This window comes from Mandrillus leucophaeus, unplaced genomic scaffold (assembly GCF_000951045.1).
Source record: "Mandrillus leucophaeus isolate KB7577 unplaced genomic scaffold, Mleu.le_1.0 Scaffold541, whole genome shotgun sequence".
Lineage (NCBI taxonomy): Eukaryota > Metazoa > Chordata > Mammalia > Primates > Cercopithecidae > Mandrillus > Mandrillus leucophaeus.
This window is the reverse complement of record NW_012105820.1, coordinates 281,577-294,750: the sequence shown is the minus strand read 5'-3', so window position 1 is coordinate 294,750 and position 13,174 is coordinate 281,577. Positions and strand designations below refer to the sequence as shown.

The window sequence follows — 13,174 nt, the reverse complement described above, 5'->3', positions numbered from 1 at the left end:
AGGAGGCTGAGGCATGCCTGAACCTAGAGGCAGTTGTTGCAGTGAGCTGAGATCACGCCACTGCACACCAGCCTGGGCAACAAACAGAGGCTGTGTCTCAAAAACCCAGGAGACTTGATGGCCCATGGCATCTTGAAGGAGACCCTTGGCTGGGTACCCTTTAAGGCTTCTCTCCTAATGTGTCAGATTCTTGGGAGTGATTGGAAACTAGAACCCTCAATCTCCCCGTGTTTTCTTCCCAGGTGAAGGGGACGAGGCAGAAGATGAGGAGCAGAGGGGGCCAGAGCTCAAGCAAGCCTCTCGCCGAGACATGTACACCATCTGCCAGAGTGCTGGGCTAGGTAAAAGCTAGCTTCTTTCGGATTTAGGCATTCTAGCCTGAGCAAGGGAAGTTACCCAGAAAAAAAGACTGGTTGGCAGGAAAAAGAAAGGCTATCTGGGTCAATCACCAATCCAATCCTGAACCAGCCTGTTATCTGGTCTTCAAAAGCACTTCCTCTCCATACCCATTCCCGCCCCACAGTGACGGTTCAGCCTCTCTCTAATTTCCTGAGGTAATGGGAAACTCATGATTAGAGGGAGAGAGTCCAGTCTGTCTGTTTCTTCTGCTTTATAACAGCCCATCAAGTGTTTAAAATCAGTTTTTTCATTGTTCTTTGACCACCTGGTCCTGCTCATTCCTGGCCTCTTTAAATTCCAGTGCCCTAGCTGGGCACAGTGACTCAAGCATGTAATCCCAGCACTTCGAAGGTTAGGGTGGAAGTATCGCTTGAGCCCAGGAGTTGGAGGCCAGCCTGGTCAACATAGCAAGACTCTACAAAAAATACAGAAAAAATTAGCCAGGAGTGGTGAGACACACCTGTAGTCCCAGGTACTCGGGAATGCTGAAGTGGGAGGATCGCCTGAGCCCAGGAGGTCAAGGCTTCAATGAGCCATGATCACACCACTGCCCTTTAGTCTGGGCAACAGAGCGAGACCGTCTCAGGAAAATAACAAAGGCTAGTTCCCAGAATTCCAACTCCAGATTCTGAAAGCCAAGAGGTTTATCAGCCCATCTGCTGCCTTACCCTTCACTCTTCTGTTTGCTTTAGATGGCCTGGCCAAAAAGTTTGGGCTTACTCCTGAGCAGTTTGGGGAGAACCTGCGGGACAGCTACCAGCGGCATGAGACAGAGCAGTTTCCCGCAGAGCCCTTGGAGCTGGCCAAGGATTACGTTTGCAGGTAGGCGTGCAGCAGGTGACTGACAGGAGGAGGGGCCTGAGGGCCACAACAGCCTGGTCCTGTAGCTGCACCATTTTCCCCACAGCCAGTTCCCTACTCCAGAAGCTGTGCTAGAAGGCGCCCGCTACATGGTAGCCCTGCAGATTGCCCGTGAGCCCCTTGTCCGGCAGGTGCTGAGGCAGACCTTCCAAGAGAGAGCCAAGCTAAATATAACCCCCACCAAGAAAGGTAGAAAGGTGAGCTGGGTGAAGGGCTTTGATCCAAGATGTGCCCCAGCTCCTTCTTTGATTGGCCTGAGTTTCTTGCCTTCCACTTCACTGAGCTGTGTGCCTGAAAGCAGAAAGGCAGTCTTTTCTCCTGGGGCCTGGCCCAGCCCATCCACAGGCTCATGATTCTCCCTTCATGTGTGCAGGATGTGGATGAGGCCCACTATGCCTATTCCTTCAAGTACTTAAAGAACAAGCCTGTTAAGGAACTGAGAGATGATCAGTTCCTCAAGATATGCCTGGCTGAAGACGAAGGACTCCTCACCACTGACATCAGCATAGATATGAAGGGAGTGGAAGGGTAAGCAGAACCCTGGCCTGGAGGCTCTCTGGAGAAGGCCTGGTGGGGAGTCTGATGGAGGGAAGGGCCCCTCAGGAGTGGGGAACCACAATTTCATAGTTGAGCAAGCTGTTGTCTCTGGCTTGCTTAGAATGTTTGTGGACATTGGGTGTCCCTTTTCTCCATTCCTGACACCATAGCTTTGTGTCTTTCCTCAGCTATGGCAACGACCAGACATATTTTGAAGAGATAAAACAGTTTTACTACCGAGATGAGTTCAGCCACCAGGTGCAGGAGTGGAACCGGCAGCGCACCATGGCCATCGAACGGGCTTTACAGCAGTTCCTCTATGTGCAGATGGCCAAAGAACTCAAGAACAAGCTGCTGGCTGAAGCCAAGGAATATGTCATAAAGGTGAGGGCAGAGACTCATGATTTTTTTTATGTTTTTTTTGAGACAATCTTGCTCTGTTGCCCAGGCTGGAGTGCAGTGGCGCGATCTCGGCTCACTACAACCTCCGCCTCCTGGGTTGATTCCATTCTCCTGCCTCAGCCTCCCAAGTAGCTGGGACTACAGGCGCCCGCCACCAAGCCTGGCTAATTTTTTATATTTTTAGTATAAAATAACACGGTTTCACTGTGTTAGCCGGGATAGTCTCGATCTTCTGACCTCGTGATCTGCCAGCCTTGGCCTCCCAAAGTTCTGGGATTACACCATCCTGGCTAATGTGGTGAAACCCCCATCTCTACTAAAAATACAAAAAAATTAGCCGGGCGTGGTGGCACCACTGCACTCCAGCCTGGGCAACAGAGCAAGACTCCGTCTCAAAAAGAAAAAAAAAGCACACACCCTCGCACGTGTGTATGAGTGTGTTTCCGTAGCACACTTGGTGAGCCTGATGACCATGTCATCGTGTATGTAATATCCCTTGTGTCTCTTCCCCCAGGCCTGTAGTCGAAAGCTCTACAATTGGTTGAGAGTGGCGCCCTACCGACCAGATCAGCAAGTGGAAGAAGATGATGACTTTATGGACGAGAACCAAGGGAAAGGCATTCGAGTCCTGGGCATTGCTTTCTCCTCTGCCAGGTAACAGCCTGTTTTTGCCTCCCCAGCACCATCTCTTATCTGTCTTCCTAAATTTCATTTTTCTCTCATTTATAACTTCATATTGCTGATTATTGCACTCTTGTTTTTCTGTCCGTCTGGCAGAGATCACCCTGTGTTCTGTGCCCTGGTCAATGGTGAAGGAGAAGTGACAGACTTCCTTCGACTGCCCCATTTTACCAAACGGCGAACTGCGTGGAGAGAGGAAGAGCGGGAAAAGAAGGCAAGTGGCTAGGACGAGGTTACTAAGTGTACATCTGGAGTATGTCTTATGATTCAGTGGGAATAAGTGTTTATGGTCTAAGCAAAATCCTATGCAAGACTGATTCTCTGATCTGGTCACTGACTTGTCCCCTGGGATGCCTCACTTCCATGAGCAGTAGATGGCACTCAAGTTATCTGGTACAGAATTTGCTTCTGGCTTGAGGCCAATTCCTAGGCCTTGTGTGCTTCTGGAGTTGCTTTAACTGCCTCTGTTCTTACCAGCATCTGGGTCAGGCTGTTCCAGCAGCTGAAAGCCACTGAGGCGTGAAGCCATCCTTTTCCCTGCTTTAGCCTTTCAGGGTCTCTTTTTCCAAGGAAAGAAGACTTTCAATTCATTTGGTTGGTATATTTCTGAATTTTGTTTATCCTAATAGTATCTGTGGTATCTTTGAGTTTTGTTGACAGAGCTCCGTTCTTGAAAGAAAAACTTCTTAAGAAACAACTATTTTTTAAATTGTATTATTATTATTATTGAAACAGAGTCTTGCTTTGTCGCCAGGCTGGAGTGCAGTGGCAAGAACTCACCTCACTGCAACTTCTGCTTCCCAGGCTCAAGTGATCCTCCTGCCTCAGCCTGTCCAGTAGCCATACCCTACTAGGTCCTACTTAGCCCCAGAGGCGTGCACCACCATGCCTGGCTAATTTTTGTATTTTTTGTAGAGACAAGGTTTCACCATATTGCCTAGGCAGGTGTCAAACTCCTAGACTCAAGCGATCCATCTGCCTCAGCCTCCCAGAGTGCGGGTGTGAGCCACTGCAGCCAGCCCTTAAAATCTTGAAATGGAGATCAGAATATCTAATAGTCCTAACTACTCACATTTTAGCAAAAGTCACACCACAAATGAAATAGCCACAGAAGGAGGACATGCAGGAGTGTGAGGCACTGGAAAGTAAATCATAAGAAACTGGACATTTTTAGGCTGAAGAAAATCATACTTAACCATGTTGATCTTTGCAAAGGGCCCACACCCAAAAGAGAGCAGCTACTAGTTCTTTGTTTTGCTTCATCAAAACTAGAACCAGTGGCTAAGTATTAGATTTTGGTCTACAATAAAGAACGGTCTCCTCACTTCATCCTTGCGACCTGGCCAGTGGCAGCTAGTACCACTGGAGTGCAGTTCTAGTCAGTGGAATTATTAAGCAGAGGCAGGGTGGCCAACTTTCAGGAAGAGGTGGGAATGGTTCCTTGGAAGCACCTTGGACCAGATATCTGAAGACTTTTCCAGTTCTTACAAGATCTCCAACATAGGGAGACAGAATTGCCTGAAATCTTCACATCCTCAGAGCCATTCAGCTTCAATTTTCTTTCAATCCAGGCTCAAGACATTGAAACGCTAAAGAAATTTCTCCTGAATAAGAAGCCTCATGTGGTGACAGTTGCAGGAGAGAACAGGTAGGTGGGAATTAGACCACACCTAGTTTAAGGCTGTGACCCAATTCATTCCTTATTATTGTATCTGGCATATACCTATAACATATGGGGCTTGTGCCTGTGCAGGGAGTGTGCCTGGCGATGTTTTACCTCATTGTCTTCAAAGCCCTTTCCTCCCTGCCCCCAAGGCAGTCATGAGACTGTCCATCCCTAAGAAAATGTATTCATTGACCAACACTTATCCCACCAGGGACGCCCAGATGTTGATTGAAGATGTGAAACGCATTGTACATGAGTTGGATCAGGGCCAGCAGCTGTCATCTATTGGGGTAGAGCTGGTTGACAACGAGTTGGCCATTCTCTATATGAACAGCAAGAAGTCAGAGGTAATGCTGGAGCCCCACCCTTAGGGCCTGCCCAGGCAAGTGCTATTAGTCCCAAAGAGATTAAATAGGGAAACAAAGGTTATCAGGGCACAGGATTATACCTGTGTACTTATCCATGCGGAAGTTCTCCATTTTGCAGTTATGGTTCAGATTGGGAGTCCCAGAAATTAAATCGGTCCCAGGAAAAAAGATCCCAGAGAAGCAGAGAAAATGATTTAAACAAGAATGGTTTGGATTTCCTCTTGATGTTGGAGCTGAGGGTATTTTAAGGCCCTGCTGACCCTCATTTGACTCTAGGCAGAATTCCGGGATTACCCTCCAGTGCTGAGACAGGCCGTCTCCCTGGCCCGGCGCATCCAGGACCCTCTGATTGAATTTGCCCAGGTGTGCAGTTCCGATGAAGACATCCTGTGTCTCAAGTTTCACCCCTTGCAGGTGAGTAGGATTTGACAGGCAGACTTGGGTGGAGGGAAAGGCAGAGTAACCTTACTCCTGCCTGCTTAATGTCAACAGGAGCATGTGGTGAAAGAGGAGCTGCTCAACGCCTTGTACTGTGAATTTATCAACCGAGTCAATGAGGTCGGGGTCGATGTCAACCGTGCCATTGCCCACCCTTACAGCCAGGCCTTGATCCAGTATGTTTGTGGCCTGGGACCTCGGAAAGGGACCCACCTCCTGAAGGTAGGATTGGAGTGAATTCAGAAATTTTAAAACTTGCCATTTCATTGAATATGAATATATACTTTGTCAGTATAATTTAATAGCTCAGGAAGACCAAGGTTAGTGACTTGTCCAAAATCACTCAGCTAGTGAGAGTCAGAGTCTGACTTCAGACCCAGTTGGCCAAAGCTGTGCCCTTCACTGCTGCTTGCACCACCACGCCCGTCTAATTTTTTGTATTTTTAGTAGAGATGGGGTTTCACCATATTGACCAGGCTGGTCTCGAACGCCTGACCTCAAGTGATCCACTTGCCTCAGCCTCCCAAAGTGTTGGGATTACAGGCATGAGTCACTGCGCCCAGCCAACTAGTGTTAACTTGTAACTTATAAGCCGTACATTAGGTCTTTGGTGTAGGTATAACATCATTTATTATTTTCCCATTTAAAGCAAAACTTTTGTTTGTTTGTTTTTTAATTTTGAGTAGTCGATAGCGTGCTGTAGTGCTCAACTAGATACTGGGTGGGGACAGAATTTTTGTTACGAGGGTTTAATAGAGACTGGAACAGTCTGGGGAGGTGGGGCCTGGTTACTGCCCTGGCTCAGTCCAGCTCTCTCCCCCAGATCCTGAAGCAGAACAACACCCGGCTCGAGAGCCGGACGCAGCTGGTCACCATGTGCCACATGGGTCCCAAAGTCTTCATGAATTGCGCTGGCTTCCTCAAGATCGACACGGCCTCCCTGGGGGACAGGTGATGCCCTCTGCCTGGATGGGGCAGGAGGAATTCCCTTGGGGGCTTTGTTTTCGGGTTTCAGGGGTTAGGGCTATCAAAGGGCCACAAGCCATTTAATTTAGGAAATGTTTTAAAGAAAAGGTAAGGAACTTTATTCAGTCAAGAGCCCCTGACCTATGGAAAAGATCGGTTCAATTATGTGAAACATTTTTCATGTGAGAGAAACATAAAAAGGACCAGCTTAGCTTATAAATTAAGCATGGAAAACACAAGATTTTGTTCAGTGAACACAAACTTGCTTTTTTTTTATTATGGTTTGTTGTGGCCAGATAAGGGTGGGAATAGCAGGGGCAATGAAAAAGGAGTTTGGGGGTATGAAGAGATAAGGAAGGGGGAGAGAGATTTGGTATGTTTTGAGATGATGTTATTAAGAGAAAGTTCTATTCACTTGGACTTTGGACTTCACTATTGACCTCTTCCTCTCCAGAAGTTATCAACTCAGTCTTTGGAGGATCTTTTCCACGGGCACATAGCTCCTCATTCAGTAATGGAAATCAGTGGGGAAATAGGCTTCAAGTTCTAAAACTTCATTTTCCACTCAGCTTTGCTGTAACACTCCACGAATAACATAGGTCCATGTGAGTGCACGGGCAAGACCAGCCTGGGAAGGCTTTATGGGGGAAAATAGCTATCAGCAAATTTTCGAAGGTTTTTTTTCCCCTTTCTTGATTTATCTTATTATAAGACTCATATAACTTCATCATATAAAATTCAACATGTAGAAATATTATGCAGAAAGTGGAAGTCCCCCATAATCCCACCCCCCAGAGATAACTACCATAACAATTTTATGTATACTACAGTTTTTCTAAATTTTATTTTTGCTATGCATTTACTAACTACCCATTTACTACAAAAATGGGATCATATGGTTCATAGTGTTTTTGCAGTGCATTTTTCACGTATCAATATATTGTGGCCATCTTTCCATGTCAGCACACATAGATCTACCTCATTCTTGTTAATGGCTGTATAGTATTCCATTGTATGGAGGTGCCCTAATTTATTTAACCAGTTCCCCATTGGTGGACATTTGGGTTGTTACTAGAAGCTTCTCGTTCTATATCCTATTCCTTTTCTGCCTTTCCTCCAGCACTGACTCATATATTGAAGTCCTTGATGGTTCCCGCGTCCACCCTGAGACTTATGAGTGGGCTAGGAAGATGGCAGTGGATGCCCTGGAATACGATGAATCAGCCGAGGATGCCAATCCTGCAGGAGCCCTCGAAGAAATATTGGAAAACCCAGAGCGACTCAAAGACCTGGACCTTGATGCCTTTGCAGAAGAGCTGGAGAGGCAGGTAAGGGACAGCATGGAAGGCCCGGCAGGAAAACCCATCCCAAGTGGCCAGGTTAGTAGGAGACTTGGGTAGTGAGTGTGTAGAGAAAGCCTAATACTGTTAGTATGGCAGACTTGACCCTCTTATCTCCCTGCCCTGCTCTACCGGATTCCTCAAGGAAGTTTTTGGTCTGCTTGTTAAGGAGCCAGGGGAGTCTGAGATTGCCACCATAATTACAAGGGGCAGGAGGGAGTTGGGAGGATGTCAGTACTACAGTTTCCGTCTAGGCCCCCTTTCCTCCTTTCTAACAGCACAGCTTTGCGTATATCTGTGGACTCATTGGGGTTCCGTGAAGTATTTTGATTACAGGACAGTGTTTCATGGCTAAGTTTGAAAACCACCTTTAGTAAATGTTGATGGAAAGAAGAGAAGCAGCCCTGACAGAAACGTACTCCCATCTGGAGAGGCCCGCCCCTTCCACGGGACTCCCTGAGGCTCAGGTTGGGGGGCAGCTGCAAGGCTCTTCTTGATGGGCTTCTTCCCCAGGGCTATGGTGACAAACACATCACACTCTATGACATCCGGGCAGAGTTGAGCTGTCGATACAAGGACCTCCGGACAGCCTACCGCTCTCCCAACACAGAGGAGATCTTCAATATGTTAACCAAAGAAACACCAGAGACCTTCTACATTGGTAAATTCTGGGGTCGTTTTTTTATTGGGAGCAGGGGGTGTGTTTACCATGTACATTCAAACCAAGCAGCAGTTCCAGCAGATTGAGGCAGGTTTGTGTTGTACATGGGGAAGACCAGGAGAGCATTTTAAAAGACTGAAGAGTCCTGGACTGAAAATCAAAACTGAATTTAAGGTCAGATATGCTTCCAATGTGCTGTGGAATCTTCATGCAGTTAGTCTTCTTATAGCTTTATTTTCTCTATCATCAAATCAGGGGAACGGCCAGGCACAGTGGCTCATGCCTGTAATCCCAGCACTTTGGGAGGCCAAGGCAGGCAGACTGCTTGAGGCCAGGAGTTCGAGACCAGCCTGGGCAACATGGTGAAACCCCCATCTCTACTAAAAATACAAAAATTAGCTGGGCGTGGTGGTGGGCACCTGTAATCCCAGCTACTCTGGAGGCTGAGGCAGGAGGATTCCTTGAACCTGGGAGGCAGAGGTTACAGTAAGCCGAGATGGCGCTACTGTACTCCAGCCTGGGCAACAGAGCAAGACTTCATCTCAAAAAAATAAATAAAGCTCAGGAAGAGTTCCCTCTTCAAGGATGGGAAGGAAGTCAGATATTCTGTCACTTAAAGGCTGGTGGAAATAAGTTCTTTCCACATTCTCTGAGCCTGCTCCCCATCCTCTTTCCTTCTTGCAGGAAAGCTCATCATCTGCAATGTCACTGGCATCGCCCACAGGCGTCCCCAGGGTGAGAGCTATGACCAGGCGATCCGCAATGATGAGACAGGGCTGTGGCAGTGCCCCTTCTGTCAGCAGGACAATTTCCCTGAACTAAGCGAGGTGTGTGCTGCAGCGTTATCTTGCTCAGTGGATTTTCTTGGTTGAATGATCTCGGTGCCTAAAGGGAATCAGAGATGAGGGCATTCTAGATCATGCTTTTACCAAACAAGTATACAAGGAAGGAAGACAGATAGAAACATACAGGTTTAGCATGAAGTCCCTTCTGAGAAGGCTGACATAGCTGGGTACAGTGGCTCACGCCTATAATCCTAGCACTTTGAGGGGCTAAGGTGGGCGGTTCATCTGAGGTCAGGGGTTCGAGACCAGCCTGGCCAAGATGGTGAAACCCCGTCTCTACTAAAAATACAAAAATTAGCCAGTTGCGGTGGCACATGCCTGTAATCCCAGCTACTCAGGAGGCTGAGACAGGAGAATCACTTGAACCGAAGAGGTGGAGGTTGCAGTGAGCTAAGATCATACCACTGTACTGCAGCCTGGGCGACAGAATGAGACTTCGTCTCAGAAAAGGGAAAAAAAAAAGGCTGACATGGAAACTTACTACAGTCACTGGGTCAAAACAAAATGGCAGCCAGGCATGGTGGCACGTACATATAGTGGTTCACGCCTGTGCCAGCTACATCAGAGGCTGATTTGGGAGGATTACTTGAGCCCAGGATTTCGAGGCCAGCCTGGGCAACGTAGCAAGACCCCATCTCCTTTTTTTAAAAAGGAAGGGGCAGCTGGGCGCGGTGGCTCATGCCTGTAATCCCAGCATTTTGGGAGGCTGAGGCAGGCAGATCACGAGGTCAGGAGATCGAGACCATCCTGGCTAACACGGTGAAACCCCTTCTCTATTAAAAAATACAAAAAATTAGCCGGGCGTGGTGGCGGGTGCCTGTAGTCCCAGCACTTGGGAGGCTGAGGCAGGAGAGTGGTGTTAACCTGGGAGTCGGAGCTTGCAGTGAGCCAAGATTGCACCACTGCACTCCAGCCTGGGCAACAGGCAAGACTCTGTCTCAAAAAAAAAAAAAAGAATCCCCCCAGACTAGGGGGCGTGCGCTTATAGTCCCAGCTACTCGAGAGGCCGAGGTGGAAGGATCACTTGAGCCTGGGAGATTGAGGCCGCAGTGAACCCTGATTGCACCACTGCACTTCAGCCTAGGCAGAATGATCCTGTCTCAAGAAAAATAAAAAGATGGCTAGGCGTGGTGGCTCACACCTGTAATCCCAGCACTTTCAGAGGCTTAGGTGGGCAGATCACCTGAGGTCAGGAGTTCGAGACCAGCCTGACCAACATCGTGAAACCCCGTCTCTACTAAAAATATAAAAATCCACCCAGTGTGGTGGTGCACGCCTGTAATCCCAGCTGCTCAGGAGGCTGAGGTACGAGAATCGGCTTGAACCCGGGAGGCGGAGGTTGCAGTGAGCCAAGATTGCACCACTGCACTCCAGCCTGGGCAACAGAGCAAGACTCCATCTCAAAGAAAAAGATTCATCTGATGGCCAGTGGTGCCAAGCATCAGCTATGAGACAAGGGACTTTGTAGAAGTTCAAATTCTGTCTTGGCAGATGACTAAGTCATCATTGTGTTTTCAGATCATGCTGCAAGGTGTCAGTGGTAAAAGAAATTACAACACCTCTGGGAGCTCTTTTCTGAATAAGCGATCTCTAGAATCTTGATAATCAAGCTCCTCTCCTCATGCCCTCTTTAGGTGTGGAACCACTTTGACAGCGGTTCGTGCCCAGGCCAGGCCATCGGTGTCAAAACACGGCTAGACAATGGTGTCACCGGCTTCATCCCCACCAAATTCCTCAGTGACAAAGTGGTAAAGCGGCCAGAAGAACGAGTGAAGGTAGAGGGCTGACTGTCCTAAGGTCGTAGTGCAATTTTCAGCTGCCCAGATCAGGTTGTCTTTAACTTTGGGCTGTCCCCACCAGAAGTTAGGCTCTGTTCCCAGTGGCTGCTGGTGGGAAGCATTTCAGGGAAGATTTATAACTAGTTGAAAGAAGCCAGGGTGAGAAGCATTTGAATGAGTAGCAGCTTTTGTTCACTGCCTTTGTGAAATTTCAGCAAGTTCCCAGTCCTTTAGGAGAGGGCTCTCTCTTCCTGTGTGGGAAGCTGCAGTTCAGTCCAGAGGGCAGGGCCCAGCATTTCATGCTGTGAAACAGAAAGGCTCTGCCTGTTCTCCCAAGACCAGGCAGCAGTGCTGTAGAGGATGGAAAATAATGCGTGGCACAGCCCCTGTGCACAGGGAGCCTCTGGATCCTCTAGGCAGAACCAGATAACAGAAGGAACCTTGAGATGGTGTCTGTGGATGAGGAGGAAATCTCTAGGCTTCCTTACTGTTCTGTTATTTTCCGGCCATATATTATGCATCCACTAGATACCAGCACTGACATCGACATATGTTGTCTCTAATCTCACATGCTGATGGAAATGGAAATACTGTCTTTTGTCAGAGAAATTCAACATTTTTCAGAATCATCCAGTTAGTGACATAGCTGATACCAGCTCTGCCAAATTCACTGGTTCTGGGTGTTGTGAATGCCTGAGAACTATGACTTAGGAGGGCTGGGGAAAGATAGTTCTAACAAATGAAGCTGGGGAGATTTTTCACAAGGAGGAGAGTGATGCAGAGGGACTGACTTTTGCTACTACTTAGAAGGGCTCATGTCAAGGGTAAGCTACAGAAAACAGCTATTATTTTGCTTCCCCTTCAAAAAGGGAAGTCAGGCCAGGCGCAGCAGCTCACACCTGTAATCCCGACACTTCGGGAGGCCAAGGTGGGTGGATCATCAGTTGAAGTCAGGAGTTCGAGATTAGCTTGGCCAACATGGTGAAACCTCGTCTCTACAGAAAATAAAAAAATTAGCTGGGCGTGGTGGCATGCGCCTGTAATCCCAGCTACTTGGGAGGCTAAGACAGGAGCACTGCTTGAACCCTGTGTGGAGGTTGCAGTGAGCCAAGATCACGCTACTGCACTCTAGCCTGGGAGACGAGTGAGACTGTCTCACAAAAAGTGGGGGGCTTGGGGGAGTCAACCTTTGATGGCACTTTAGGAGCAGTAACTAGGCAACTTCATTGGAGAAGAGAAGAGTGCCAGGGACAGGGTAGATCCAGCAGGCTCCAGCTGGTTTTCCTGCCCAGAGTGGAGGCATCAGTGCAGGGATTCCACGCCAAACTCCCAGCCTGCCATTCAGCAGCTGGCTGGCTTTGGGCGAGTCACTTTACACCTTACACCTTTCTGCCTGGACTTTGGTTTTCTCGTGTGTGAAATAGGGCATCGGGCTAGATCATCTTTGTCCCTTCCAGCTCAAATGTTCTGTGGATCTAGGTGGGAATGACTGTTCACTGCCGCATCATGAAGATTGACATTGAGAAGTTCAGTGCAGACCTGACCTGCCGCACCTCAGACCTCATGGACAGGAACAATGAGTGGAAGCTGCCCAAGGACACCTACTATGACTTTGATGCTGAAGCTGCAGACCACAAGCAGGAGGAGGACATGAAGCGGAAGCAGCAGCGGACCAGTGAGTGTGCCTCCCACCATCTCTGTGCACCCTGAATCTTGGCAGTTCTCCCAGTGCGAGATTCAGGCCACAGGATGCACATGTGTCAGTCTCAAGTGGAAGTAGGTACTCAGCTTTGAGGTGCTGAGGCCTGGAGATGTCATGAAAGAGTCATAGGTAGGGCTGGAACCCAGAGTCTTTTGGGTCACATTTGCCTTGTGACTCTTAAGGCCTCATTCTTTCAGTGTCCTAGGAGCCCAGGTTAATGTGTCCTTCATATCAGCTAATCCAGGCCCAGAGAAGGTGAAGGAGTCTCACAATCCAATAGTGGGTCAGAAATTAAGCCCAAACAGGGTGGCTCATGGCTGTAGCCCTGCACTTTGGGAGGCCAAGGCAGGAGGAGCACTTGAGCCCAGGAGTTTAAGACCAACATGGGTAACTTAGTAAGAGCCCATCTCTACAAAAATATTTTAAAAATTAGTCAGGAGGGCCGGGTGCGGTGGCTCAAGCCTGTAATCCCAGCACTTTGGGAGGCCGAGACGGGCGGATCACGAGGTCAGGAGATCGAGACCATCCTG

At 48.4% G+C, this 13,174-nt stretch overlaps 1 protein-coding gene across 1 annotated transcript in view; it reads left to right on the top strand.

Moving 5' to 3' along the window:
* The window catches only part of SUPT6H (suppressor of Ty 6 homolog (S. cerevisiae)), a 37,144-nt gene that overhangs the window by 17,196 nt on the left and 6,774 nt on the right, over positions 1–13,174 (top strand). Inside the window, exons 15-27 of the mRNA XM_011997513.1 lie at positions 1,986–2,181; positions 2,714–2,853; positions 2,977–3,094; positions 4,452–4,528; positions 4,758–4,893; positions 5,191–5,328; positions 5,407–5,574; positions 6,176–6,303; positions 7,439–7,646; positions 8,172–8,319; positions 9,004–9,146; positions 10,799–10,939; positions 12,422–12,617. Of these exons, the coding sequence (XP_011852903.1) occupies positions 1,986–2,181; positions 2,714–2,853; positions 2,977–3,094; positions 4,452–4,528; positions 4,758–4,893; positions 5,191–5,328; positions 5,407–5,574; positions 6,176–6,303; positions 7,439–7,646; positions 8,172–8,319; positions 9,004–9,146; positions 10,799–10,939; positions 12,422–12,617 (1,937 nt within the window). The remainder of the gene's footprint in view (positions 1–1,985; positions 2,182–2,713; positions 2,854–2,976; positions 3,095–4,451; positions 4,529–4,757; positions 4,894–5,190; positions 5,329–5,406; positions 5,575–6,175; positions 6,304–7,438; positions 7,647–8,171; positions 8,320–9,003; positions 9,147–10,798; positions 10,940–12,421; positions 12,618–13,174) is intronic.